Below are 25741 nucleotides of genomic sequence, written 5' to 3' on the forward strand. Positions count from 1 at the left end.
ATAGAAGAGCGACGAGGACCACATTACCTCTGGTTTCAATGGTCACCTGAAAGTACTTTGTTGGGGATTCTGAACCATAAATGGGCCGAGTCCCATTACGGAATCGTCACCAGAGCGCGAGGGGGGCGACCCCTCTATCTCGTAGATCTCATTATTACAATGACTGCGAGGGGATAGTTCAACGTATCATTTCGTCTCCCTCTGCCTAGATCAAGCGCAACAATGCCGCATCTTGCGCGAGCCCTGGGCTGTATTTCCCACAATCTTCGATCAGCTGCACCATGATTTTCACCCAATCCTCCCATCCGGCCGGCAAACTCTCCCTCAGTCTCGCATCGGGGGAACGCGCCACGGCATGGATGATCAACACTTGCCCGAAACATTGCGAGCACCAGCCGAATTTCAATGGCAGCGCTGCTTTCATCTGTGTACATAGGCCCATTGTTGTCGGCCAATACATGCCCCCTTTCAAGCCATCGGCGATTTCGCGGTACTCGTTGTCGCTAATTTGGCCAGGCGAGTAGTGCAATGCCTTGTACAGGAATGGTCGGCCAAGGTGAAATTTGGCCACTAAATAGCGACTTCGGAGCATCGCCTTTGCGAAAACATGTGCTGGGCTGGGCGAGAGCTCAAGATTTTCGTCGTCTGTAAATTGTAACGAAGGTGGTAGGTTCGTCCGCCATTGTTCCAATTGATGCCGCATTTCGGCAGTCATGCTCGCTGTTGGAGCGCCCTCCTTATCAGAAAATTGATACATGTTGTACCGCAACCGCGTGAGGATGATGCGATGCGCTGCTTGAGCTAGGAAGTGAAAGTTGAAAAAGGAGTCGTCCTCATCTATCACAAGGCCAGATATCGAAGTCTTAGGTCGTGGACTTGGTGTGAATTTGGGTATCGGCATATCAGTCTCCCATTCCAGCAGTCGGCTCAATGGTAAAAGGAGTTCCTGAGTGATGATGACCTCGTACATGAGCGTATTCCAGAATAGCCGTACAAACATGTCGCCTTCCCACTCATCGAAGTTGATACTGTCAACCCGCTTGAGTATAGTCACACAGCAGAGAGCAGCGCGATTGACAGTGACCCACGAGTCGAATGGTCGCAGAATCTGAGCATAATACAAAGTCGACAACATGTAGAACTGCCCCGTCTGAAGATCGCTCTGACACATGAGGAATCCAAACCTCTTTCGTGCCTCGTTGAAGAATTTCAGGCCTGGGGGCTCGTCTAAGACGTATTCGTACCAGTCTGGGCGGACGAAGCCTTCCCCAACCATCGCATATCTCGACGGTAGAGGGAAGTTCCCTTCTTCGTGCGCCCTCACGGCCAAACAACCAAGTGCGAGCACAACGAGCACTAAGCTTGTCTCAATGTCGTAGCCAAAGTCGTTCTCCATGGCCTGGGTCAGAGTGTGGGAGAAGAAATAGAATTTGTCGAGGACGGGGTTACTCCTATGGAAAACGGCGAAATAGGCATTCGCCAGGCCCCTGATCACAGAGATCGGTAAACGGGTGAGCCACTGCTCGGAAAAGGCGTCCATAGGCACGTCGATGATCATGGGCAAAGGGGGCCTTTGGCTTTCAATGTCCACGACATAATCCTTTGAAAGAGCATCGCGAGCCGCCGAAAAGGCTGGTGGAAGGAGTTGTCTGATGGCCGGCCACATTGCCACACCATGCTGGCTAAAAGACAGTTGGACCCTGCCATTGCCCGTTCCTAATGTTGGATAGTCTCCAGGAGTTCCTTCGGTAGTCCGTGGTGAAGTTCCATTGTCGTACTCACTGGCACGCCGAGGTGCTGACAATGTTGTTCCTGAGGTCGTTATTCCAGGACTTGGTTGGGACATGACGGAAGCTGGAGAACGGTGATCAATAGACGGCGGAGGGGCCATCTGGGAACTCTTCTGTGTGTTGATGGCCGTGGTGAGATCCTCGACTTTGGCTTCCAATCGTCTGATGGCATTAATGGCGACTGCCATTGACTGGTCCTTCTTCGTCGGTCTGGGCGTTTGATATGCGCAATCCAACTTCATCGCCTTGCAGTATCCGCATTTTGGGCGATCCTCGTCACAGCGTGACTTTCTGGCTCTGCAGTTATCGCATGCAAGCGTTGCCATGAAGGCGCGAGGCTTCTTGAGAGAAGTACCATCTTCGCCGTCATTGACGTTGTGAGCGCCGTCAGTGCCAGCGAAAAATTCCAACCCTTCCGGCTTTGATTGCAGAGCCCCGACGTGATCGTACGCTCGTTTTGTCATAGCATATTAGTGGAGCGATCACGAAAGCAAAGGTGATGGGAAGTAAGGAAAGAAAAAGAGCTTGGTGTTGTGGAGTCAAGGTGGGTTGGGGGATGCGGACACCCACCCGTGTTTTGGGGGTTTTGACAGCGATTCCCGGATGCGGGGACCACTAAACCCAAAATGACCAAATCTGTCTGGTTTACTCGACCATGCAACGGATCCCTCGAACTGCGCAGCATCCACCACGGCGTATAAAGGATATTGAAGAGCCTCTTAACAAGTCCAAAGAATCAACGTGCGCACCGACTGCATTTTTGGTGGAATCCATCTCCAGTTGGACACCATGTCACATACTATCTCACAGAATCACGGAGAATTGGATACATCACATGCATCACATCTTCAGATTTACTCGAATCTTCCAGTCTGGATCGCAATTGTCTAGATCATCTGATATTATCAACCGTGCAGTGGACACTCGCTACTTCCACGGTATATCATAAGTAGCCTCACTCAACATCTCAATTTCTACATATAGAAGGTCGAAACATGCGCCTCCGGATGTCTCGACTTCCAGACCTGGATGGCGGCCTTTCGCACCAGCCAATCTCTAAACAATCCCGTGGCAGAGCGTTGTTAGAACAATAAGGTTGGTGGGCTTTCTGCGCACAAGGCTTTGAGCATTCGTCTCACATGGACTATCATGGACCGAACCGTCACGCTCCTATACTGTTACTGGACACGCTACGTTTTAGCGGATGTCGAATACGGGCGCAGGGCAAGAATGTAAATCTGAGAAAGACCCTGTTCAGGGATTCGTTTTCGTGAATTGGCATGGTTGAACCGGGACGTGATTCCGTGGCAGGGTGATAGGGTGCAAGAGTCGAGTATACGAAGCTATGAGCGGATTTACCTCCACCGGTGTCCGTAGGACGAACAATGCCAATGCAACTGAGCTCTGAAGGACGTTAATGAATGGTGATCATTGCTACGCGGCAGATTGAATAATGCTCGACTATGTCAGGTAAGCGAAATCGCTCCTGGGATAGTAACGCTTCATAAGCATGCTAGCGCAGGATGAAGTATGAAGCGAAGGGAGAATTTACCGCGCCTCAAGGTTACTTACTATCAGACGCGAAGAGATTTTGATATCGACACCTCATACCAACAGAGAAAAGTATGTGGCTGCAATATTATCGAGCGTTAGCTGAGTTGGACTCCAACGCAGGGTCGTAAAAAGTCTTGGGAAACCTGGGACCGTGGTACACAGATGGCTGTTTGGTGGAACGGGAGCGAGTAACGGTCGAGTTAGGCCAGGCGGAGGGCTTTCCTTAGCTCCCAATGGGAGGCCTCGCTCGCTTCAATTTCCGCATACTGAAATCTTAAAATCAACTTCTAGCCCAGGGTGCAATACGAGCAGGTGGGGCGATAATGCAATGCAACAACGTTTCTCTGTTGGGAGGTTGGAACAACTCATTACAATAATCTACATGACAAATAATGCTACACACAAACGCCGTTTGAAGTTATCCAATTGGGTATTCTGGTGGGATATCATCAAGTCCTGGCCTTGAAGGGACTCCTCCGGAACAGGAAGAAGGCGCTCACGTAGACGACAGCTCCGAATGCTAACAAGCCAGAATATGTTCCGAAGCCCTTGAGATACTTGGGTGCGTCTTCGGCTGGGAACAGGTAGCTGCCATAGATTTGCGCAAGATTAGCCATGCCATTGAGAATCGCAAGACTGACGGCACGGGTTTCTGGGTGCAAGGGACCCATCGAAACGGATGCGAAGGATAGTGAGAGTGGATTCGCCGTCCAGATGGCGCTATTGATGAAGCAGAGGAAGACGTATCGAGGGATGTAAGCGTAGATCCCGGCAGACAAGGCGCAGAAAAGTGAGCCACCAACAAGGACTGCGCAAACCATGATGGGTCGGAAACGAGGGATACGGTCGGCAACAATGCAGCTGGGGACGGCGATGGCGAAGGCCACAACGTAGAGGGGCACCGTCATGTACTGTGCTTCTGAGCCCTTGTATCCCAGTCCAGAGACGAGCACTGGGTTGAAGTATGAGAGGGAATAGCATCCGATGATGGTCATGTAACCTGCGCAGAGAAGCCAAAGGCGCCAGTTGGAAACTGCGTGGACGAAAGCGAGCCAGTGCGATATTTCAGCCACTTCGCCGTTCGCCCCACCCGAGGTGATGCCATCGGCTTTGAGACGTGCAACGGCAAGATCTCGTTCACTTTGGGTCAACTGCTTCGAGGTAGCGGGATAGTCGAGCAGACAGAAGGGGGCGATGAATGCAATGCCAACAGTAGCGACACCCTCAACGATGAAGAGCCTGCAATTCAATTAGCTCCAAACAGGGTCAGTGGGGGTTATGTGACGAACCATCGCCATCCTGCAATTCCATGTGCTCCCTCCATTGTTTTCGTAATTGCACCAGCGATGATTCCACCGAATGCGCCAGATAGAATACCAGCAGAAAGAAAGCACATGAAGCGCTTCGATTGCTCATGCCTTCGATACCACGAGGAAATGATAAACAAGACAGCTGGGGAGAACCCGGCTTCCATGACGCCAAGCAAGAACCTCATTCCCAGTAGCTGTGCTGGAGTCTTGACAAGGGACATCAACGCGGCCACTGAACCCCACAGTAACATGAGGAAGGGAACATATCGTGACGGTCTCGTTCGTGACAAAATCATGCTGAAGGGTTACTTTTAGCATTGTCCCACGCATGGCTTTAGGGATAGACGAACTTTGATGGGACTTCAGCAATCACATATCCAACCTGGAAAACGACGATTGCGAGGAAGTATTGTGTCGACGTGAGGCCCAGATCCTTATCCATTCCCGCAACTTTGGCATTGCCAATGTTGGTTCGGTCCTGCATTCAATGTGAGTCTTTCTACGGTGGTTGTTTGAGGGCAGGATCACCTACCATAAACGAGAAACAATACAGTACCCAGATGGTGGGCATTAGGAACATGTCGATCTTTCGTACAAGTTTCTTCTCCTCGTCCGAGTCCTCGACGAAGGAGGTCGACTCAGTGGGTGTCTTCTCGTCGGCCATACTGACGTTCTCGATGTTCTCGGGCCAAACCTTCAAGTCGTTGTGTTGTTCAGCCATAAGGGGATATTCGAAAGACGACTTCACAAGAAGACGATCCAATACGAGAAGTAAAGATATTAGGAATAGAAGGACGGGAAGGTTGAATAAATAGAAAACAGCCCGGCGATCAGGAGGGCCCGTCCCAAGGGCACCCAGCATCCTAGCGTTTTCGCTTGCCTGCTTGCTTGCACACCCCAAAGAAGAGGTAAGCTCCCTAAGCGACGCCACCGACCCATCCTCGACGTCTTCAAACGTTCAGAATCCCCATGGGGTTTTGTGATCGCATCGCCTGAATCGTCATTAGACGATGGTTTTCCCCGCAAAAGTGCGGATCAAGTTATCCACAGCCATTTAATGTGGGTTATACTGCATCGGCCTTTTTTCTCGTAAGGCGATCCGTTTCGTGTCGCAGGTGGGCTGTTTAAAGGATGCGTTCGGAGATGCGTTAGAGTCCCCGTGGCTGTGAACGCACTCTTCTCTCTAGCGCTTCCACCAATCGCAATTGGGTATACCTTGACTCAGGAACGATGATGGCAAGAAATTTGGGCCCATGTTGGTGGCATGGCCCTGGGAATGATTGGGGATGTATATGCAAGTACAAAGAGGGCCTGGTCGCCTGCTATCCTCAATGGTTCATCTGGTTCCAGAATCGGCTACTCAGGTAACGTTTGTCTGAAGTTAATCGGTAAACCGCTTCTCAACTTGCCTTCATTTCGCTGTTCTAGCTATCGGCAACTGCTAATTAAGACAGTCCGAGGTATGTATTTAGATTGTGGAGATGCGATCGTGGGGAACGGAGAAGGCCACGCTATCGTAGTTCTGAAGACACGATCGAGAAGTTTGTCACTAGCTTAAGGCTCTTCGAACAATTGCAATGCTAACAAGGCCGTGCATCTAAAGCCGCACTCCCTTCCGGGAACCGGAATCTATCTATCCCCACATAGTTGAACAACCTTTCTAGCCATCGAGATGGCGGCATCGGATGCACACACTAAACATAAACTTTACATTCTCAGACTTCGTGCTCGATATCAGCAACCCGGGGAACTTTGTGGAGTGGAACAGAACAGAAGTCTCCCACTAGCTCAATCTATCGCATTCAATTAGCAGGTTGGCCAAGAGAAGAAGAGGGGAAAGATCACGCAACATACACATTGCTGGATTGTCTCCACATCTTCTTTGCTCACGCCGATTCTCCGGGTACCTCGCAAATGCCAACCTGTTTCGCGCGGCAGATTCTGAATCATGATGCCTCCTAACACCACCAACTCTGTGTCCACGTCATCGAGAATCGAGTGGTCTGACAAGTACAGGCCGTAGGTGATGTTCTTGCTAACCCAGTCTGCCATTTCCGTTAATCGGCTAATAAGATGCTTAATCGTTGAGCACTTACCAAAATCTCGTTGTGAGGAAAGTACGTTGTCGATTGATGCTTGGTTGTGTTTGTAGAGGCGGTCTTGCCAGACTGCGCCCCGTTTGAAGTTTGCCTCATCGGCTTGCCATCCTTCTCTGGGGCAATTTTCAGTATTATTCTTGCGCGCTTTGATACTTGGGGACAGGTAATGGTACCTTGAGAACGAATAATCCTTGTCCTCGGGTGCTGTAGCGGCATCGATGTCAAATATTGCCTCGAGGGGTTTGCAAACGCCCGCAATGGAGACAAGCTTCAATAGACTTTCTCGAATTCGTCGCATGAGGAGTTTTCTCTGTTCCGATGTTTGATACTCGGGCCGTTTGATCAAATACTTGTAGAGAGTAGGTGCAAATCCTGGTTGGCCCCCGCCCACCATCGTAGAGAACTATTCGAATATCAGACCTCCGATCCGATCGTGAAATCATCCAACAATGAACATACCAGTAAAATATACCACTTGTCATTTGCAACTGTTTTTGAGGGGAATTTCTCCTCGATCGCTTTGAAAAGTTCCAGTGCCTCTTCCTCAGTTGGGTCTTTCGGGACGTAGGCCGGCATGTTGTGTTTCTTGACTTTTTGTCAATTCGGAAACAGATTGATAATTGAAGCGGAAATTTTGCACTGGAGGGGTTGAAAGAAGAATTGCCATCGTGTTGTATGGACCTATCGGTTGAGAGCTGCTTTCGGAAGCAAGTCAGGGCGTCGGAACCCTTCCGGGAATTTTATGCCGGGAATGCACTAGATTGGGAAGAGGGGTCCAACCTAAGGCTTGTATCCACCAGAACGCTGGGGCTTTCCACTCTTTACTCCACGGGACTCGTTCGGAGAGGATGGTATCCTCCCCGAGATCTTCAACTTTTGGACTCCACCTCAAGGCGTGCTAATAGACAATTAGCTGTTCACTATCTAGGCCCGCCATCGGATGCAGTCTTAGAATACCGGGCCTCTTGCAGCCGTCAATAGACATAACAGTGTCGAATACACATCAGTCGTACCCCTCACCCCTCATCCATAACACCCCTTTCGTCCGGAACCTCTTTCAATCGACCCTGAAGACTCTCGTGAAGCTTATTCCCTCCTTGGTACCTCAATCACGACCGAACGTAATGTCAACCTCACTAAGAGCAGATGGCTCTCGCAAAACTGCCATCGTCACCGGCGGTGCAGGAGGCATCGGAGCACAAACGATCAGAGAGTTCTACCACAACGGCTTCAATGTGGTAATCGCAGACCTGAGTTTTGCCCAGAGGGCAGCCGAAGAAATCATTAAATCATTTCCCGATCCAAGCCGGGCAATCTTCCATTCCACGAACATCGTCAACTGGGAGGACATGAAATCCCTCTTCCGGACAACCAAGCAGAAGTTCGGCCAGGTCGATGTCGTCGTGGCGAATGCGGGTATCATGGAGAGCAGGGAGTTTTACGAGTTCGAAGAGGATGAGAATGGGGAGCTTAAAGAGCTGGTCGATGCGTCTCGCGTCATCGACATCAATCTTAAAGGAACAATGAATAGTGAGTATCTGGTTGATCGAGGACATTCGAAGCTAACTGTTGTCAAGCTCTGCGGTTAGCGTTGCACTCGATGAAGTCCAATCCCGTTGATTCTGACGGAGCTCGTGGTTCGGTCATTCTGATAGCATCGACCTCTGGATACTTTGGCGGCACAGGCGTCGTCGCCTACGTCTCATCCAAACACGGTGTCGTCGGTCTTGCTCGTTCGTCCCAGCGTGTGGCTGCTCAGTCGAGTATTCGCCTGAATGTTGTTGCACCGTTCTTTACACCAACTCACATTACCGGTAGTTACTCAGCACAGTGGAAAGAGAGGGGATTACCAGCTAATACTGTCGAAGACGTGGCGACAGCGATCGTACAGACTAGTACCGATCCTCAGCGTAAGGGTCATAGCGTTATGGTAAGTAATAGTTCTATCCACAGAATAGATGTAGCTGACAGTGTTTAGGTTGCCGGCAAGATGGTTCGGGAAATTGAAACTACCAGAACTGGCCTAACAACCCAATGGCTGGGCGAGGAGATCGCACATGTCATGGCCGAGGGAGGCAAATTCTTCGATGACATTGGCGGATATCCTCTGCCAAAAGCACGAGCTTGATTGTCCTTTTTTTTATTTTCTTCTGTGGTCTTGTCCTAACATTTGATTGATTTCATATCTTCAATCGCTTTTCGATCTACTGTCGCTTGTTCATTCCGTCATTCGCCAGATATCCCATCTTTAGATACGCTGAATACACATATATTTATCTACTTACCACAATATTTATTTTCCATGTTCATCGTAGTTCCTTCCCATCTGGGGGAACAAACCGAAGCGACTGTAGTCTTTCAAGGTTATTTCCATATATGAAGTCAGATGATGGTGTACTAGCACGCCACGTCAGAAATACACAGGGCGACACATTAGAAATTGTAATGCAATGTGGTTGTGTTGGATTTGCTACAGTCATAGCATTGCGGAATATATGCTGCTTGAAAGGATTGGTTGCTTTGGAAATACATACGAGTCATCTGTCTTGTGTAACATCGCTGTTTTGTACTCTGATCAATGAGTCGTCCTTGTCTGAACGTCTGTAGCGAACGACAATTAGATCTCCTGTCGTTATAGGGAGGCAGCGGAGACCTGTTCAAGAGATTCAGATAAATGCAGAAATGCATTGTCATGTTGCATGGGTCACGGGATAGCAAAATAGGCTGCCTGGAAAGCGTACCATGGTTATCGGGGGAACATATCAAGTATCCATGTCTACTATTTCCACATTTATTGGGTTCTGCAATACTTCTCCATTGGCACATCGTTCTCGTACTAGACATGCCGCGACGCAATATCTGTGGAAATCTTAGGATAATAAGACAAAATGAGTGACTAGTGCGCAATACAACCTGAGTGTTCTATTTCCTTCGTACCAATAGATAACGCTTTAGTATTCTTTAGACAGTTGTAATGAGACAAACTCCCTTCACTGCTAACATTTTCGTATTTCAACCGCACCCATTTTATGGCGCTATCAGTGAGAAGAGGTGGCAATATTGAAGGCAAGACAGAAAGAGACACACACACGAAGTGTAGACTGTCTCAAATTGGATTACGCTGCCCTTGGCTTTGGTTAATGGCTTGATAGTTCTACGGATAGGGCAGTGTTATGGAAGTCATTGGACGTGGAGTGCGAATAATGTTGCTTGCGCTGCACCAGTACCATGGACAGTGTTTGGCCACCTCAACCAATTTTGACCGCCCCAAAGGTCGTTGACTCAAATTGATAGTGTCGAACTTTTGTGCAGCTGGTATTTAATGGTTAAAGAGCTGCGCTCATCTCGCCCTTCATCCATCCATAATAATACTGTCCAACACTGTCCAACTATTCCCTCGAGTCCCAAGTCATAGATTTCACGGTGAGTTATTACTTTTCCATTCCCTTTGAATAAACAATTTCGCCATCACCAAGCTTCAATTATATTCTACATCTATATACGAATAATAGACTCATCGAGGATCTTTGAACCTTACTGACTTACTCTGCTATTAGTCAATCTCAAATACCATGATAATACACCCACCAAAACGGTCAGGTACTAAGTTACTGTCGCCAGGAAAACGTCCATGTGCCACTTTACGATTACCACCGCGCATGCCAGTCAATCTGGATGGCGAGACACTCGCCAAAATTGCCGATATTCTGGACGCTAAGTCAGATCTGGACGCCCTTTCATACGTCCTTAAGAACCCTCAGTTGAATTTTCGAATTATCAGCATCGATTCCGAGCATGTCCAGTCCGATACTCTTAAACTCACTGAGATCGGAGTCACTGTATTGGATGTAGCCACCCTCCAGCCTCACCAGGACGGATCGAGACAGACAACCATAGAATCTTTCGTCGAACATATGTATCCGATGAATTTCTTAATCTGCGAAAACGGTCATCTATTTAATAATGTTGTTATCGAGAGCGATCCTCAAGGTTTCAGATTCGGTTGGAGTCGGTGGATTGCTAGGAATGAAGTTTCGACTGTCCTCACAGAACTGATCAATAAGACGGATCATCCAGACGCCCCTGAGGTCTGCCCTGTTGTTCTCCTTAGCCATGATGCCGACAAACTACACGATCTCCTGGTCGATGCGGAGATTGATATTTCCAATATATCGCATGTGGTTCGGACCTTGCATACTGAAGAGATGGCGAAATCGCCTCAGCACTACCCCTGGCGTGGATCTCGCGATATTGATCTGACGAGCCTTATACTGGAGAACGATATGAAGCCGCTGGGCAAGGAGAAACCAATGGGCGAAGACTATCTTCATAATTCTGGAAACAATGCCGCCCTCACGATGTTATGCGCCGCTTCTATGATCGACGACTGCAAAGACCGCTTCGGAAGCGATTTAACGCGTACTGAAGAGAGAGAACTAAACCACGGCCTTGTCGATAGTCTCATTTTGTCCACATTCAACAACAAGGCGATGACTAAGATTGGCCATGATGTATATTGCATCCGTTGCAATGCTGCTGGCGACCACTTCGAGCACGAGTGCATCCCGGAACAGAACCCGGTTAGCTGCGAGCACTGTAAAAAAAGGGGCGAGAGACCAGAAACTATCGGGAACCACGATACGCACCGTTGCTTACGGCTGTATCAAGATATCTCTCCCTTCGAAGAAGATGATTGTGATGATCGATGATCATCAATTTTGATAGTAACCATCATTCTCGACACTTCCGAGTATCAACTCATAGCCCTTGAACTAGCACCTTCACATTGCAGCTTACGAGCACTGGAGTCGTTTATTGGGTCATGAATCAATTGAACTCTTTTCTTTGGCCACGTATCCTCTCTCTTTTGGTTAGGTTGTTGTTATTACTCTGTTGAATTTCCTTCCTCTAAATTGGATTGACTTTTCCTGTTTGAAATACTCTTGTCCTAAGTTGATATCTCTTTCCCTGAATTCAAGTTTCTTCTCGGAATTTGAATTTTCTGGTCTAAAATTCATATTTTCTTTAGGAAAATAACGTGTTTCATAAGCGAGCTGGCACCCCAAGCGAGCTGGCACCTTTTCCTAAGCTTATGAACATCGCAACCTTATTACAGTCTATTATCACAGTAAAATCAAAATCCTAATAAGCTAATCTATTCTTCAGAAGCCTCGCTATCAGTCTCTAACTCAATATCGGCCGTGCAGGTGCGTGTATTATGCCCAGTCTCCTTACATCGCCCGCAGCGCCTTTCACCGCGCACCCTCTTCGCAGGCATCTTACTATCCTCACACTCGTCCCTCGCAAGTAGATCACTTATCTCACCCACAGTTTGAGACTCTGCTATGTCCTCGCGTGGGATATACCGCCGTTTTCGGCTCTTACGTTTATTCTGCTCATCAATTGTACTTTGAAGGCGATTAACTGTCTCCTGTAATAACGCCATATTATGGGCTATCTGCTGAGCACCTTTACTCAGCTGGTGGATCTTCTCATCTAAAGAGCTTGCTGAGGACCTAGGGCGATCTTGAAGCCTCTTTTGAATGAGAGTACTCTGCGCCTCTACTTCTTTTGCGTTGCGCGGCGTTTGCGCCTCCCATGCGATTGTATTGCGAGGTGGTGGTGTAGGCGTCCGTACTCGCACATCAAGCTTTAATAACACAGCTTCTAGATTATGTGGGACTAATCCAGCACCTCTGAACCCTGATCGGATATTATCCTGAGTAAATGCCTGCTCAAACGCCTTCTTAAACGCAGGTAGGAAGGCTTCTTTACTGATATGATTGATACGGTTGCGCGCCAAGCCTGAGATCACATCGCCATACCTGCGCTTCAACGGCGAGAAACATGCGACATCCAAGGGTTGTAGCAGGTGAGACGAATGCGGTGGCATAAAGAGAAGCTTAATATTCTTCTCCTTACAGCGGTCTCGAAATTCCTGTGAGTTATGGCTCTCATGGCCGTCGATTATGAGCAGCCTACACGCTCCGATAGTCTTCTGCTTTGTATGCTTATCAAAGTGCTCTAGCCACGCAAGAGCAAGCTGATTACTTGTCCAGCCATTAGGGCTTACTTCAATTACCCAATCGCGAGGTAGATCTTCAAACCAGGTATTGATGAGCACCTTACCCGCAAAGATGACGAAGGGTGGTAGCAGGTGCCCCGCAGCTCCTACGCCTTGAATCACAGTAACCCACTCACGGTTACCAGGCTGTATCTTCTTTCTCCTGCCTGAATACTCCGAGCCTGTGATAATCATCTGTGATAAAATTTTGCCCATCATAAACCCAGTCTCGTCGAAATTATAGATGTCGTCGTCAACGACCCCCTACTTCTGTTTCCACTCCTTTACTACGTCGAACCAGCGCTTGATAATCGCTGGATCCTCGCACTTAGCTCGCTGATAGTCGTATGGACGGCTCCAACGTTGTTTAACCTCCGGAGTCCGCTTTACAAAGTTATCAACCCAGTTCTTGCCAACTGGCTCTGCGCCGCGTGCTCGCAGGAGAGTATCAGCCATTTCGCGCACGCTCTGCTTCGTAGGCGCAAATCCTTGATCTGACTCCTCAATTATATGCCGAACTATCGCCTCCTCTTCTAGTTTATTCATCTTTTTCGAATTTGGCTCGCAATCGGCTCGTAGAGGGATTCCAGCGTGTCGACTTTGAAGGGTTGATCGGGGAACGTTATAGATCTCTGCTGCGCGTTTCACGCTTTTTACGCGTCGGGAACTAATATCAGAGATAGCAAGTAATATATCAGCTTCAGTATAGGGCTTTTGTATATTGTGTTGTTGAGACATTACGCGCAATCGACGCGCTGGTGGGGCGCTCATGAAAAGGTGCCAGCTCGCTTGGGGTGCCAGCTCGCTTATGAAACACGTTATATGTAATCTGAATATCATTATGTTATCTTGCTACTTAATTACATCTTGTTTTGTTCGTTATCATGAAATCTGATGCAGGCTGGGCAAGTATGATGGGATTCGACATACAGTAAGTCCTAATTGATTTGTAAATTTAAGTTCCATCTGGATCATTTAGAGTTTCCTCCCAGGAACTTAGAGCCTCCGTTGAAGTGAGTGTGTCGCAATGCGTGTGACCTAACCGACGGGTCGTTAGTTGCACACATTTCCGCATGAGAGCTATAGCTTCTGTAATGCGTCCCTGATCCTTCCACGCGTATGCGAGGGTATTGATGCTGTTCAGAGTGTCTGGATGGTCTTCCCCTAGCTTCCTCTTCTGAATGTCCACTACTCGAACCAACAGCTTCTCTGCAACATCGCACCGTCCTCGAACCATATTTGTTGATGCGAGGCCATGGATGCTGCTCAGGGTGTCCGGGTGGTCTTCTCCTAGCATCCTCTTCTGAACGTCCACTACTCGTACCAACAGCTTCTCTGCAACATCCCACCGTCCTTGATCCATGTATGTTCCTGCGAGATTTCCCATAAAAGTCAGCGTGTCTCGATGGTCTTCTCCTACCTTTCTCTTACTAATTTCTACTACTTGCTCCAATAATTCCTCTGCAGCCTTCAACCGCCCTTGCATGCGATATGTTAACGAAAGACCATTCATAGCCATTTGCGTGAATGAGTCGTCTTCTCCGAGCCGCTTCTTGCAGGTGTTCACTACTAGCAGCTTCAATCTTTCCGCAGCATCCCATTGCCCCATTGCGTGCTTCGTACCTCCTAATAAGGCCATACTTTGTAGTGTTTCAAAGCTGTCAGGGCTTCGAAACTTGCTAGTGACTCCCATCGACTTTGTTATCAAGGGCTCTACCTCGACAAAATTTCCTTTACTGCTAGCATACCATGCTGCATGGTACAGTAGTCTCGCCCACTTCTTGCAGCTTTCCAGACTTTGTGGCTTCTTGTGTGAGGCTGCTACTGCATGCGGATAGAGCCGCTGGCACTTTTCCCAATTTTCGTATTCCCCTGGTGGGAACGCATCAAACAGATTGCTGATGAATCGGTCCTTCCAACTTTCGGCTTCATTCCTGCCTTCGAGCCATTCTTGCGTCGCCAACTGCACCAAGCGATGCATCTCCAATGACCCTGGATCATTTGTCTCGGAGACGAAGGAGTAGTCTCTTAGCGTCTGTACATCGTCCGTGAATGCGTCGTCGTCACTGTTTTCAGAGCCGCTGTCTTCACTAGCACAATGTCTACTGAAAGTGTCTTGCTTATCATGGGCTTGTGTGATCACGTTTCCATCTACACTGCCGCATATGGTGGGCGTAATGCTGCGATAGCTTAGCAAGGCCTTGGGGATACCTTGCCGGTCGAAGAAGCTCATGAGCGACAGAAGATCCGCTGCAGACCGTCTTGTACTTCGAATCGTTTCGAACGAGATCTGCCACGTTGTAATAATGGAGTTCTTGGCCTCATTATCTCTCCGAAGATGTCCAGCTTCTCGATTCAGCAAGCTCGTTTTCCGCCTGTCGCTTTTGTGAAATGCTGCGAGGTACTTTCGTATTGAATAGTGAGGCCCTTGTTTCTGAATGTACGCTGCTGCCTGAACAAGCGCAAGTGGCATGAGTTCTAACGCTGCTGCTAGCTCAACAACGTCCTCTAACTCGACTGCGTCTCCTAACTTTCTCCGTAGAAGAACTTGTGCATCGGTGTCTCGCATTGGCTTGATGTGAAGTGTGTCCCGATCCTCGACCAGACGCGATGCTGCATGACTAGAGCGACTTGTCACAATGACGGTCCCGTATTTGCTTGGAGGTAGGTATCTGGAAAGGTGTTGTTGACCGTGCGAACCTGATACAGAGGCAATGACATCAGAATCGTCGGCATTGTCGAGAACAAGCAACCACTTCCCGTGACTTTCGTCGAGCAACCAGTCGCGCACGAGCTCAAACACATTCGCCTGTGGGTCTGTACGGCCTGCAAGTTGGACCTGGTTTGCAATGTCTCGGTAACCTTGCTCAAGCCGCGATGCGTTGCCAGCATGCACCCAAAATATCCAGGTTCCTGGAGAGCGGTCGACGGTGCGATAACAGAATTCAATTGCAAGTTGTGATTTGCTATTTACTTGTCAGAATCAAATTATGGTTACCAAATCACAAACCCCAAATCCTATTGCAAGCTGAACTTACCCCACACCTCCGAGACCTACCAGCGCTACCCGGGATGCTGGAGTAGAACATTTCTCCTGTATATCATCTAGTAGCGTGCCTCGATCAACAAATTCAGGGTCGCGACGAAAAGGAATCACGCAGGAAGGGCGTATCACGCCTGGTCGGACTGTAGTGAAAGGAATGTTAGATACACTTTGCCATTTGACACATCAGCAGGCTGTCACATACCAGCATTTGGATCCGTACTGTTAACTTGTTTTGTATGGCGACCTCGTCGCCTCTCAACCTCGTCTATTAATCTTTTTGTCGCGTATTCTTCTCCTTCTCCATATATGAGCGGTAGGAACACCCCGCAAATTCCTAGCAAGCAATATACTTTATCCTCCTTGAGTGTAGTTGCCCGCGAAGCTCCCCAGCTCATTCGATCTTCAATGCTAAAGTCATCGAGGACCTGTCCTCGTAAGGCACTAACGGGTATCTTAGTGATTTCGTGTATCTCCCCTTCTAAGGACGACTTCGTGCCAAGAATCTTGCCCTCTTTCGAAAAGAATTCCACGACAGCAGGAGCCACGAGCTCTTGCAAGGTAAAACCTCGCGTAAACCACCGACAGTTTCGGAAAGCATCTGCCCATACCGCTTGACAGGACACGGCGTCAGTGAAGTCGGTCGGGACAGAGACATCCGACAGGTAGACATAGCACTTGGAGGCGCCTTTATACCACTTGAACATGGAATTGATTGCCGTGTCTAGTTCTCTGACGTTAGATTTGTCGATGCAGCAGGTGTCGACCCAGAGGAACTGCAGGCCATCCTTCGCTGTCTGTTGGCTACAAAAGCGAAGCTTCTCAAATCCGGACTTGTCTTTGCCTGCATCGGTGAGGATGTCTTGGTACATGACTTCCTGACCTTCTACCCAGGTATGCGAGAGGATAGCATACGGCGGCGGGTCGTCATCGTCGAACCAGGTCAGCTTGAAGTCTCCATCCGTCAGATTCTCTAAGAGACGCATCGGATTGTGTGTATACTCCTCGCTCGTAGAAGTTGCTTGTGCGAGTAGATGGAATGGAGATGGAGTGGGGGATAGATAGAAATCGATCAGGCTGAGCGCTTATGGCTGTGCAGTTTCCGCCATCCAACCAGATGTGCCCGGCTGCAGTCTACAGGGTAAGGCTTCTAGGTTATCACGTGGGACACCGTGCATTGGATGTTCCAAGCCTACCTCGAAAACACGAATATCTCCCGACTTTGACAACAGTGATCGTAGTTACAGCTGTTCCTATTCACTCCCAACCGATGGGCCTATTCGAAGGATTACGGGCTAACCCGTTTTCGGATTCCCACCAGCCAATGGCACTTTAGCTACGGTCTTGCTCTATTGAATACTATGTTGGTAGCATGATAGTTATCTCAAGTCGCAGGTGGCTCAAAAAGAAGCTCGGTAGATTTCGATACTGATGCGTGAGATTTTCGCAGACATCAGGGAATCTCATGGGAAAGCAACGATAACGAGCGCACTGGAAGTGAAATAAGATGTCTGAAATTGGTCAGAACAATTAAAATAAGGAAAGAAAAATGGGCCAGGAGAAGAGAGAGCATGATTTTAAGTCTCCACAAGAACTGCCAGCAGTCCCAAAGAATCTTACAAGTTGGGACCAATTTTCTCCAAGAACTAGCTTCAGCACCGTTCCGGCACGTTTGGTAGCATACTTCGTCGGCAGTGAGTATGCGATGCTGAAATTCTTGGAGACGATAGACATAACAGCTCCAAAGGTATTTGGCTTTAGTATGTGACCCCTCCAATTGTGGTGGTGTCAACTACTTGCTCCTGGAAGCACTTCACGGCAAAGTCGTACTATTCATTCATGGCTAGTGCAGATCGTAAAATTCACACATTCTTGTTGAACCACTACGGAAATCCGTGCGTAGGCACTGAAGCTTCACTCCGTCCAATTAGGAGCAGTAGCGAATCATGCAATATATGGACCAATGATATCATATGTCGTATCCCATACCTTGTTCTGTGCCATAGACCGCAGCTTCACCAGCTCTTTTTCATTCTTAACTGTATCGCACTTGTGGTTGGCCAGGAATAAGCCTCCCTTCAGCTGTCCCCTGGTCGTTGTTCCAGCAATATCTGGAATCTTGGGCCCATTTCCTCCGAATCGACCACTGGTAACAAGATAAAGATGTCTCTCAGCCGACTCTTTGAATGTATATGCGATGAGCATGAGTAGCGGGTCGATGAACCAAGTGGCGAACCATAACCCCCATGACCCTGGATTCCAACTACGATACAAATTGCCAGTTCTCACGATGTGAGGATGGCTATGTATGAAGACAATATCGTGATTCTCGTTCTTTTCCGCAAGACGCTCGAGAGTGAGAGTACACATTACACCATTATGGATCTTAGTGTATGCTACCCAAAGCAGACCAGCATTCTTCAGTTGCAAATCGTCGACATTGAATCCGTGATGCGTTTCCATGCCACCTGAATTAACGCTGATGACTCGAGCGCTTCCAGAAGCACGGAGTTGGGGTAGTAGGTTTTCTACAAAACAGATGCGGGAATAGTACTCCAATGCGTGACTGATGTCCACTCCTTCGGATGTAGCTTATCTATGTTAGCGCTTGATGTACTGTGACACACTCGAGCTCCGAGCATACCCGCTCTGCCCATGAAAGGCGCATATCCAGTCGTCATGAATAACAGATCGATCGTCGATTCAAGTGTCTTGATATGGTCGCATACCCTCTTCACTTCGGAGAGGAGCGACACTTCACCCTCAACCCAGACGATATTGGCTTTCGCATTATCATGCCGGAGCTCTTCCGCAAAATTGTTGAAACTTTCTTCACTGACTTTGCGACCAACAACGTACGCGGTGAAGCCGAATCCGAAACCAGATATCTCGGCGAGAGTTATCTTTCCAATGCCTGAAGTGCCGCCAACGAACACTGCGACTCTAGGCGCAGAAAACTCGTCGACTTGAGCGTTGCTTTGCTGAATCAAAGAGATATGGACCATCTCGAGGGAGTGTTTCGTCGTGTTGAACACGATCGCAGTGTTGGAAATTGTGCGTATTTGAAGGCATTTAGGCGGCCGGGCTGCGGACGAATCCCGGACTATATATCTCGCCCGAATTTGTCAAAGGAAGCAGTGTTCGATCCTTCAAAAAGGAACTTTTGCAAAGAAAGACGCTGATCCTGCGGGTTAAAATGTTGATTATATACACCTCCCGCATTGAGACAGTTTTACGGTTAGGACTTAGCCTTGTAGATTGGTTGTGCTCAACTTCAATGAGCTGATGGCGTTTTATGTTTCTACCCAAGATAGATAGATATAAGATCTTGAACTTGGTATTCAAGTCCCAATAGAAAAAAATGAAAAAGGCAAAAGATCTGATGATTCTGGTTCCGTGACATAAAATGTTGTGTTGTGTACTTGGCCTTGATAGTAAAAAGTGAAATGCGAAGTCTTTGACATCACTGCCTAGTGAACAACAAATCATCGATGTTTTTGCTATGATGTAACAGCACTTTTCACTACAAGAGAGTATTCACCAGCTCAAAGTAGATTGCTAACTGCTGCCCCTTGTCGAGAGATCCGTTCCCACAAGCACGGGCAGTGAATATGAAGGATATGATTCACTGGGGACACACGGACTATTTGTTTGTTAGCTGGATCAACAACCACATTTAAACTCCCTAAATTTTCCAAATACTCCAATACCCCAACATCACAACATCTCGAAATACAAATAACTCAACAACCAAATAACAACCTCATCGAACTGTTGCCAATATGCCAGCAGCTACTCAGCATCAGAGGAAAGTCCTGAAAGACGTGTCCGCGGGCACGGATTTCACTCTCGATCCTACAGCATCTTTCGTATCCGAGGTCAATCGCCTGGCGTTGACACTTGGTTGGTTTCCGGGTGACGGAGCGTTCCATCTGTTGTGGATGGCCTGTTTCGGCACGCCCCCATCATCACGTAAGTCTTCACTGACCCCCTATCGTTGTGTCAACATCTAATCAAGTTATAGGACAAGTCCGGGCATGCAAGCCAAATTCTGAGGGCAGTGTCCCTGGAGCTCCCGTCGACAATGAGTCTACAGAGAATGAATCAGATTCGGACGAGACTGTCAGGGCCGGGGACAATCGTTCGAATCGTGTTCCATCTTTGGCAACTGAATTCAAGGAACGTGCCGAGTATTTCGGTTGGAGCAAACGCAGTCAGAGGTATCGCTCTGAAAGGATCATGTTCTTGGTCAACAAATTCGAAGAATTCTTCGACCCGGATGAAAGTAACTTGACGACGTGGCAGAACCTCTGCCATGAGGTCGGAGTTTCGCCAGTCCCCTCATCGATCACCCAGTGCAAGAAGGTAAGACATTCTTTGAACTGATGTGATAATGTACTTTGACTAACTGATAGAAGGCTTTGGGTCGCGTTCACGTGAACCTCGTCAATCTCCTCGAGCACCTCCGTGATCGAACTGTCGTTCTACGCACCTTCAGTTCAAATGCAAAGCTGACGGAATACGTCAGGCAAGACCGAAGCCGGGTGTTCCCCAAGGAGGCCGCGAAAATGAATGTATACATCAAGGCTCTTCTCGAGCGACTCTTCCCGGCATGGTAGTCAGGTAACAGGCATTGTTCATTCGTAAATGATGCAATCCGAACCCACTCCTACCTAGACGAGTTATTGAAGGAGTGTTCGAACAAGAGATTCGCTCTTAGGGGCAGAATTCAGGAAAAATTTGCTTGATCAATGGAACACGGCCACGACGGATGGATAACATAGTTTCCATAGTCATCATATGAAAATTATAAACACTTCACTCTCCATTATTGCTTCGCCTTATCTAGAGATCGCTTGTGTCCAGAACAGCAATTTCCAGAAAGCTACGTGAGGCTCGAATCACCCTACACGACTGTCATAGTGCAGCTTCGCTCGGTTTGCCATGGCCACATCAAGGGAGCCTGATATCTTTTGTACCAAGCCAGCATCAAAGAATGCTACACCCAGCTCTTGACTTGTGAACCAGCTCGCTCGATCTAGGTTGCCCGACCCCAGTACCACGACCTCCTCATCAACGATCATCAGTTTAAGATGACTCTGTTGTGGCTCTCCCTGTTCCTGCCCTCTTGATTTTGGACCTTGCGGCGGGGAGAAATAAGATATCTTGAGACTTCCCCTCGGGCGAGTGGCTATTGCAGCTTCTTCATCCACGATTGACTGAGACGTTGGTGTAGGTAGTTTGTGATACCGCTTGATTAATTTCTTAACACACCTTGTGGTGGTTGTACCAGCTGTGACAAGTTGCTCCAGGATCATGAGTCGTTCAGAGGTCAATATTGTGACATCAACACCACGCGAGAGTGCATTTAGAAGGGCAGAAAGTACAGGCGGTGATGTAACATTTGGTGATTGAATACGGATGGATCGGTTGGCTTTCTTGAGAAGGGTCAGAATGAAGAGGTTCAGTGGCGTCGAAGGAGCGATAATACTGTCGGTAGCTGCGAAGGGATTCAATCTCGGGTTTCGGCGATGTGGGCTCGGTAGAAACACGGTGGGTATTGTTGTCTCGTTCCCAGCTTTTAGATTATTGGTAAATGGAGTGACAATGTGGCCATGATCGTGGTTTAGCGTTCCGGTATGATCTTCCACCATAACACCATTTGTTGGGAGTAAACGAGAAGACGATAGAGGAGGTAACTTGTGCCGAACCCAGAAAGATGAATAGAAGTGAAGGAACTGTTCAATGATCGGTCCTGAAAGAGTGACTGCGCCCTCAAACCATTCTTCCCAACTGATATTGCAAGATGGTAAAACGGCTCGTTCCCGGTCGATGATGATGAATTTTGGGTGCATTACACTGAATGGAAGGATGAAGACAGATTTGATCTGAAGATCAAGTCCTCCTAAGGAGTCGGGAGAAGGCAGCCCTAGTTTTTTCGCCCATGTAGATTGATCGTATGTTTGTCCAGCCACGGATTGCTTATGGAACAGCTTCTGGAAGAGGGAGAGGGAGGAGAAGCAGAGTCGGACCCTGATCTTTTCTGTACCGCGATGTATGGCTTTTTCTGATAAAGTTCTCAATACTTTGTTCAATGTCTGGAGAGATTCAGACTGGGCCCAGAAGCACGTCACGAGAATGAGCTCATGATTGGTGGATTCCAAGAGCGGAATAAGAGATCGGAAGATGGCGCTACCAGTGCCTGTTGTGAACGAATGAACTTTTGACGAGGTTATAAGTGTCTTTGGATCCTGGGCGTAGTAATTGGGGTCATCAGTGGAATTCTCCCGGGTTGCTGAGGAGAGTTCTGATAGAAAGGGTTCAGTGATGTGCTTTTGAGGTGACGTAACAGGGGCTGCAGGCATGCTGATGCGAAGTGAACACGATGAGTACAACAATCACGAAAGCTACGTGCTAGATGTTGGAATTTTTGTTAAGAATCGACCACAACCTCGAAAGAATAAACAGAAAAGGGAAAGCACTATTACAATTAGATGACTAGAGATGGGATGACGAGGACGAGATGCTTAGGATGCATCGGCGCGTTGGAGATAAGCTAGTCCCAATGAGATCTAGCCAGAGGCCGACCTCCGACCAAAAAATACCCATAGCTCGAATCTATAACTTCCACCATCAAGCAGTCATTTTCCCCCGTTATTCAGCCAAAGAACACCGTAGAGAGAACAGGACAGGGCTTCAACGCTGCTGTCGCCAATTCAAGACGATCAATTACTTTGACCTGATATCGATACGACACTCGCAAGGCAGCCGATTTCACCATGCCCATTACCATTCTCCCGCCCTCAGCGGCACCTCTACCACCAGTTCTCCAGCACGATGATTCTTCCGATGTCGATATGTCCGATGATGACATTCCAGAGACTTCGTCCAAGAACGCCATCATAACGCCTGGACAGGCCATAACCGACGACCCACAATGGATGCGCGGCCATGGAACATACATCCCTCCATCTTCCACGACGATCACCTCGACCGTTGCGGGCACTTTGCACAAAACCAACAAACTCCTTTCTGTCCAGCCCCTTCGCGCGCGGTACCAGCCCGAAATCGGAGACCTCGTTATCGGTCGAATCGTCAGCGTACAGACAAAGAAGTGGAGCGTAGACATCGCCGCGCCCATGCTTGCAAGTCTCCCTCTGAGTGCCATAAACTTGCCTGGTGGCATACTGCGAAGAAGAACGGCAGTCGACGAACTCAATATCCGGACTTTCTTTTCGGAGGGCGATCTCCTGGTCGCGGAAGTGCAGGCACTGCATCAGGATAACACAGCGAGTTTACACACGCGCAGTCTGAAGTATGGAAAACTGAGGAACGGACTATTCACATCCCTCTCGGGTGCAGGAGGCGGAATTCTTTCTCGGAAAGGAGGTGTCGTGCGGTCACGACGCCAGGTTTTCACCTTGAACACAGCTGCGGGAGAAATCGATGTCATTCTCGGTGTTAATGGATACATATGGGTCTCGAAGCACAATGAGGCGAATAAGGAGTCGAAGGATGTTAGCATCACAAGGTTAGAGGAAGGTGTTTCCGAGACATTGTATTCCAGCCAAAACGACGAGCTCGAGCCTGGTGTTTTGCGGGAGATCACGAGGGTCAGCACATTGATCAAGGGCCTCGTCGCATGCGGTACGAGAGTGGACGAAGATATGATTGTGAGAGTATACGAGGGTGCTATTGAATTGGAGGCCGAGGAGAAGAGCCTGGGACTCTTGGAAGAGAAAGGTAGTGGGCCCAAGGGTGTAGTTGAAGCTGTGCTCTCGAGGCTCAGCGGATAAAAGACGAAAGCAGATGTTGCTTAGGAAGTAGAATTAAATGATACCCGCATCATAGCCATGCATACGAGCTCTCTGCCAGATCTGCGTCAAAACATTGCATTGACATTGGACATATCCTGCTCATCACCGAGTCGAACAATTCAGGAACCACATTCGAGACAATATCCCCCTCATACATGCATCGAGATTCGCACGTGGATATATTTTCTTAACAAGCTAAACCTAGGCATCTTGGCCGTCCTCAACTGTACAGTTTCGAGAATCCCTGAGTAGGTGGTTGCAACCAATTCCTCTCATCATACTTCTCCGCCCCATCAATGACATGGAACGTATAAATGAACCTACTCTTCCCACTAACATTCTTCTCGCTCTTGTGCAGAATATTTCCATGAATCAACACCAACGTACCTGCCTTGACCTCACCCATCGTATACACCTCGTCCTCCTCCTTCGTATCCCCGTTAGATCCCGGATGCGATTGAGGGAACTGCGGTCCCTCATTGTCAATGAAACCAGTGCCCTCCTCTCCCTTCTTGCCCGTTCGCACGAATCGCTTGCGGATAGGCGCACGCCTCTGACTACCAGCCGCAAAGCTGAGACATCCGTTCTCAGCCGTGGCGTCCTCGAGCGCGTACCAGTACCCGACTGCGGTGGGAGGGTCAGTGTAGAGGAAGGTGGAGTCCTGGTGAGGGGGCACAGCGCCACCGATCTCAGGCTGCTTGCAGATGACCATGGATTGCAGGACGCGAGGGTCCTGGAAGCCGAGGGAGCGGGCGATGGCGGCGTTGCGGTCGGAGAGGGAGATGGAGCGGAAGGAGGGGGAGAGCTCGTGCAGGTAGTGGCCGATCTTGTTGATGGCGCGGTTCTTGGGCTTGGTGAGTTTGCCGCTGGTGTCGAAGGCGTCTGAGTGTTTGTGTGAGCTTTGTGGTGTTTAAGGGATGGTGAATAGGTCTGGGGATTACTTACCTTCTTCGAAGAAGTAGCGCACTTTGTCGCCGCTCTCGAGGAAGTATGCGTCGCCAACGTGGTCCTTGCCGTCATCGCCTCCGGTAGAGAACTTGGTCATGGGGTGATCGTCCAGCGAGAAGTTGTCTAGCATGGAATCTGTGTCCTTTAGGAGTTGCTTGACGGTATCCTGGGAAAGCGCATCGGGAATGAGAAGGTATCCATTCTCGTTGAAGAAGGCGAGCTGCTCAGGGGTGAGACCCTCTACTTGTGACGTTGCCATGTTGGATGATTTATCTAGGCCAGGATCGAAATGTGTAAGTTTTGGACGAAATGCGACGGGACAGACGAGCAGGTCAGTTCGTATATAATTATTTATTTGTGTACGGCGGAACTGGACAAAACGGGACAGGTCTGGAGGGTGGGGTCCGGAATACGAGAAATAGGCAGGTTTGTGTTTGGATTGTAGGCAATCAGAGCAATCAAGAGAATGATATTAGCAGAGTGGAGTATCGGAGATGGCCGTAGTGTCTCGCCCAAGACTTTCTTCTTCGAAATCCTCCTGATCTTACGATAGCTGTTAGTGAGGTGAGGTCTAAGTCTTGAGGTCTGAGCTACCCCGCTTTGATTGGCCCCTCACTTCTTCAAACTCTCAGTTTCATTCCGCATTTCATTCCGTAGGTTCCGAGCCGTGCCAGCTTATCTCTTAGTACCTCGGAAAAGACCACGGCACTTTTAGATGGTCACTATCATATACACTTTTTGCACAATAGGTTATTCAAATTAAGAAATGTTTCCTTTTTCTAGACCCATGGCGTGAAGTCTTGTCCCTCAGTACACGAAGACAGCGATTCGAGCTTGAACTCCCATACGACCTCAACACTCATCAGATGAAATGAACTAACGATCACAGTATTGCTGTTTCTGGTAGCGTCATCTGACGCCCTGTACACCGTTCGGATACATAATCTCCCACACGAAGCTAGATTCATACCCGTATTTACAAGATTTGAACCACATACTAGATCAGTAGCATATCTAGCGGTCCCAGTCCAGGTCCTGCCTGATTTATGCAGTGGTACACCATAATATACAGAGAAATATTGGGAACACATCTGGTTTTTTTAAATGATCTGAACT

The 25741-nt window shown here is 48.5% G+C and overlaps 11 protein-coding genes across 11 annotated transcripts; 4 read left to right on the forward strand and 7 right to left on the reverse strand.

Moving 5' to 3' along the window:
- Positions 1-205: 205 nt before the first annotated feature.
- BU24DRAFT_430726 (uncharacterized protein) lies at positions 206-2032 on the reverse strand (the record flags this gene model as incomplete). The annotated part of the gene is made up of 1 exon (XM_033529829.1): positions 206-2032. The coding sequence occupies one exon, from the start codon at positions 2030-2032 to the stop codon at positions 206-208; it is 1827 nt and encodes a 608-aa protein (XP_033390732.1).
- Positions 2033-3793: 1761 nt separating this feature from the next.
- On the reverse strand, positions 3794-5318 carry BU24DRAFT_339463 (MFS general substrate transporter; the record flags this gene model as incomplete). Its single annotated transcript, XM_033523182.1, has 4 exons — positions 3794-4583; positions 4634-4951; positions 5005-5132; positions 5187-5318. The coding sequence occupies 4 exons, from the start codon at positions 5316-5318 to the stop codon at positions 3794-3796; spliced, it is 1368 nt and encodes a 455-aa protein (XP_033390733.1).
- A 779-nt stretch (positions 5319-6097) lies between these two features.
- On the reverse strand, positions 6098-7391 carry BU24DRAFT_363674 (uncharacterized protein). The gene is made up of 5 exons (XM_033524217.1): positions 7213-7391; positions 6927-7156; positions 6751-6866; positions 6509-6699; positions 6098-6447 (listed from the first exon to the last, which is right to left on the reverse strand). The coding sequence occupies exons 1-5, from the start codon at positions 7327-7329 to the stop codon at positions 6370-6372; spliced, it is 732 nt and encodes a 243-aa protein (XP_033390734.1). The 5' UTR covers positions 7330-7391; the 3' UTR covers positions 6098-6369.
- A 181-nt stretch (positions 7392-7572) lies between these two features.
- Positions 7573-9003, forward strand: BU24DRAFT_363679 (NAD(P)-binding protein). The gene is made up of 3 exons (XM_033524218.1): positions 7573-8283; positions 8331-8683; positions 8732-9003. The coding sequence occupies exons 1-3, from the start codon at positions 7878-7880 to the stop codon at positions 8879-8881; spliced, it is 909 nt and encodes a 302-aa protein (XP_033390735.1). The 5' UTR covers positions 7573-7877; the 3' UTR covers positions 8882-9003.
- Positions 9004-10412: 1409 nt separating this feature from the next.
- BU24DRAFT_458253 (uncharacterized protein) lies at positions 10413-11462 on the forward strand (the record flags this gene model as incomplete). Its single annotated transcript, XM_033531613.1, has 1 exon — positions 10413-11462. One exon carries the CDS (start codon positions 10413-10415, stop codon positions 11460-11462), a length of 1050 nt encoding a protein of 349 aa, XP_033390736.1.
- Positions 11463-13668: 2206 nt separating this feature from the next.
- Positions 13669-16807, reverse strand: BU24DRAFT_439091 (TPR-like protein). Its single transcript, XM_033530281.1, has 3 exons — positions 16066-16807; positions 15856-16003; positions 13669-15783 (listed from the first exon to the last, which is right to left on the reverse strand). Exons 1-3 carry the CDS (start codon positions 16730-16732, stop codon positions 13773-13775), a joined length of 2826 nt encoding a protein of 941 aa, XP_033390737.1. The 5' UTR covers positions 16733-16807; the 3' UTR covers positions 13669-13772.
- Positions 16808-17804: 997 nt separating this feature from the next.
- Positions 17805-18865, reverse strand: BU24DRAFT_488615 (NAD(P)-binding protein; the record flags this gene model as incomplete). Its single annotated transcript, XM_033533562.1, has 2 exons — positions 17805-18451; positions 18505-18865. The coding sequence occupies 2 exons, from the start codon at positions 18863-18865 to the stop codon at positions 17805-17807; spliced, it is 1008 nt and encodes a 335-aa protein (XP_033390738.1).
- A 551-nt stretch (positions 18866-19416) lies between these two features.
- On the forward strand, positions 19417-20479 carry BU24DRAFT_488616 (uncharacterized protein; the record flags this gene model as incomplete). Its single annotated transcript, XM_033533563.1, has 3 exons — positions 19417-19832; positions 19885-20225; positions 20279-20479. Exons 1-3 carry the CDS (start codon positions 19643-19645, stop codon positions 20477-20479), a joined length of 732 nt encoding a protein of 243 aa, XP_033390739.1. The 5' UTR covers positions 19417-19642.
- A 282-nt stretch (positions 20480-20761) lies between these two features.
- Positions 20762-22225, reverse strand: BU24DRAFT_340268 (phospholipase D/nuclease; the record flags this gene model as incomplete). Its single annotated transcript, XM_033523224.1, has 2 exons — positions 20762-21427; positions 21467-22225. 2 exons carry the CDS (start codon positions 22223-22225, stop codon positions 20762-20764), a joined length of 1425 nt encoding a protein of 474 aa, XP_033390740.1.
- A 269-nt stretch (positions 22226-22494) lies between these two features.
- BU24DRAFT_418037 (uncharacterized protein) lies at positions 22495-23718 on the forward strand. Its single transcript, XM_033526873.1, has one exon. The coding sequence runs from the start codon at positions 22640-22642 to the stop codon at positions 23654-23656; it is 1017 nt and encodes a 338-aa protein (XP_033390741.1). The 5' UTR covers positions 22495-22639; the 3' UTR covers positions 23657-23718.
- Positions 23719-23822: 104 nt separating this feature from the next.
- On the reverse strand, positions 23823-25195 carry BU24DRAFT_418038 (phytanoyl-CoA dioxygenase). Its single transcript, XM_033526874.1, has 2 exons — positions 24623-25195; positions 23823-24559 (listed from the first exon to the last, which is right to left on the reverse strand). Exons 1-2 carry the CDS (start codon positions 24882-24884, stop codon positions 23898-23900), a joined length of 924 nt encoding a protein of 307 aa, XP_033390742.1. The 5' UTR covers positions 24885-25195; the 3' UTR covers positions 23823-23897.
- Between the last annotated feature and the right edge of the window lie 546 nt (positions 25196-25741).

This window comes from Aaosphaeria arxii (assembly GCF_010015735.1).
Source record: "Aaosphaeria arxii CBS 175.79 unplaced genomic scaffold BU24scaffold_1, whole genome shotgun sequence".
Lineage (NCBI taxonomy): Eukaryota > Fungi > Ascomycota > Dothideomycetes > Pleosporales > Aaosphaeria > Aaosphaeria arxii.

Excerpts from the sequence above, each read along its gene's own strand:
- BU24DRAFT_418037 (XM_033526873.1), top strand. The coding sequence starts at position 22,640 with ATGCCCATTACCATTCTCCCGCCCTCAGCGGCACCTCTACCACCAGTT.
- BU24DRAFT_439091 (XM_033530281.1), bottom strand. The coding sequence starts at position 16,732 with ATGTACCAAGACATCCTCACCGATGCAGGCAAAGACAAGTCCGGATTT. Across the intron at positions 16,004-16,065 it reads CAGTACGGATCCAAATGCTG|TCCGACCAGGCGTGATACGC; the intron begins GTATGTGACAGC and ends CTTTCACTACAG. Across the intron at positions 15,784-15,855 it reads GTAGGTCTCGGAGGTGTGGG|CAAATCACAACTTGCAATTG; the intron begins GTAAGTTCAGCT and ends ACAAGTAAATAG.
- BU24DRAFT_363674 (XM_033524217.1), bottom strand. The coding sequence starts at position 7,329 with ATGCCGGCCTACGTCCCGAAAGACCCAACTGAGGAAGAGGCACTGGAA. Across the intron at positions 7,157-7,212 it reads ACAAGTGGTATATTTTACTG|TTCTCTACGATGGTGGGCGG; the intron begins GTATGTTCATTG and ends ATATTCGAATAG. Across the intron at positions 6,700-6,750 it reads TTCCTCACAACGAGATTTTG|ACTGGGTTAGCAAGAACATC; the intron begins GTAAGTGCTCAA and ends CGGAAATGGCAG.
- BU24DRAFT_363679 (XM_033524218.1), top strand. The coding sequence starts at position 7,878 with ATGTCAACCTCACTAAGAGCAGATGGCTCTCGCAAAACTGCCATCGTC. Across the intron at positions 8,284-8,330 it reads TCTTAAAGGAACAATGAATA|CTCTGCGGTTAGCGTTGCAC; the intron begins GTGAGTATCTGG and ends ACTGTTGTCAAG. Across the intron at positions 8,684-8,731 it reads GTAAGGGTCATAGCGTTATG|GTTGCCGGCAAGATGGTTCG; the intron begins GTAAGTAATAGT and ends GACAGTGTTTAG.
- BU24DRAFT_418038 (XM_033526874.1), bottom strand. The coding sequence starts at position 24,884 with ATGGCAACGTCACAAGTAGAGGGTCTCACCCCTGAGCAGCTCGCCTTC. Across the intron at positions 24,560-24,622 it reads GCGCTACTTCTTCGAAGAAG|ACGCCTTCGACACCAGCGGC; the intron begins GTAAGTAATCCC and ends ACAAACACTCAG.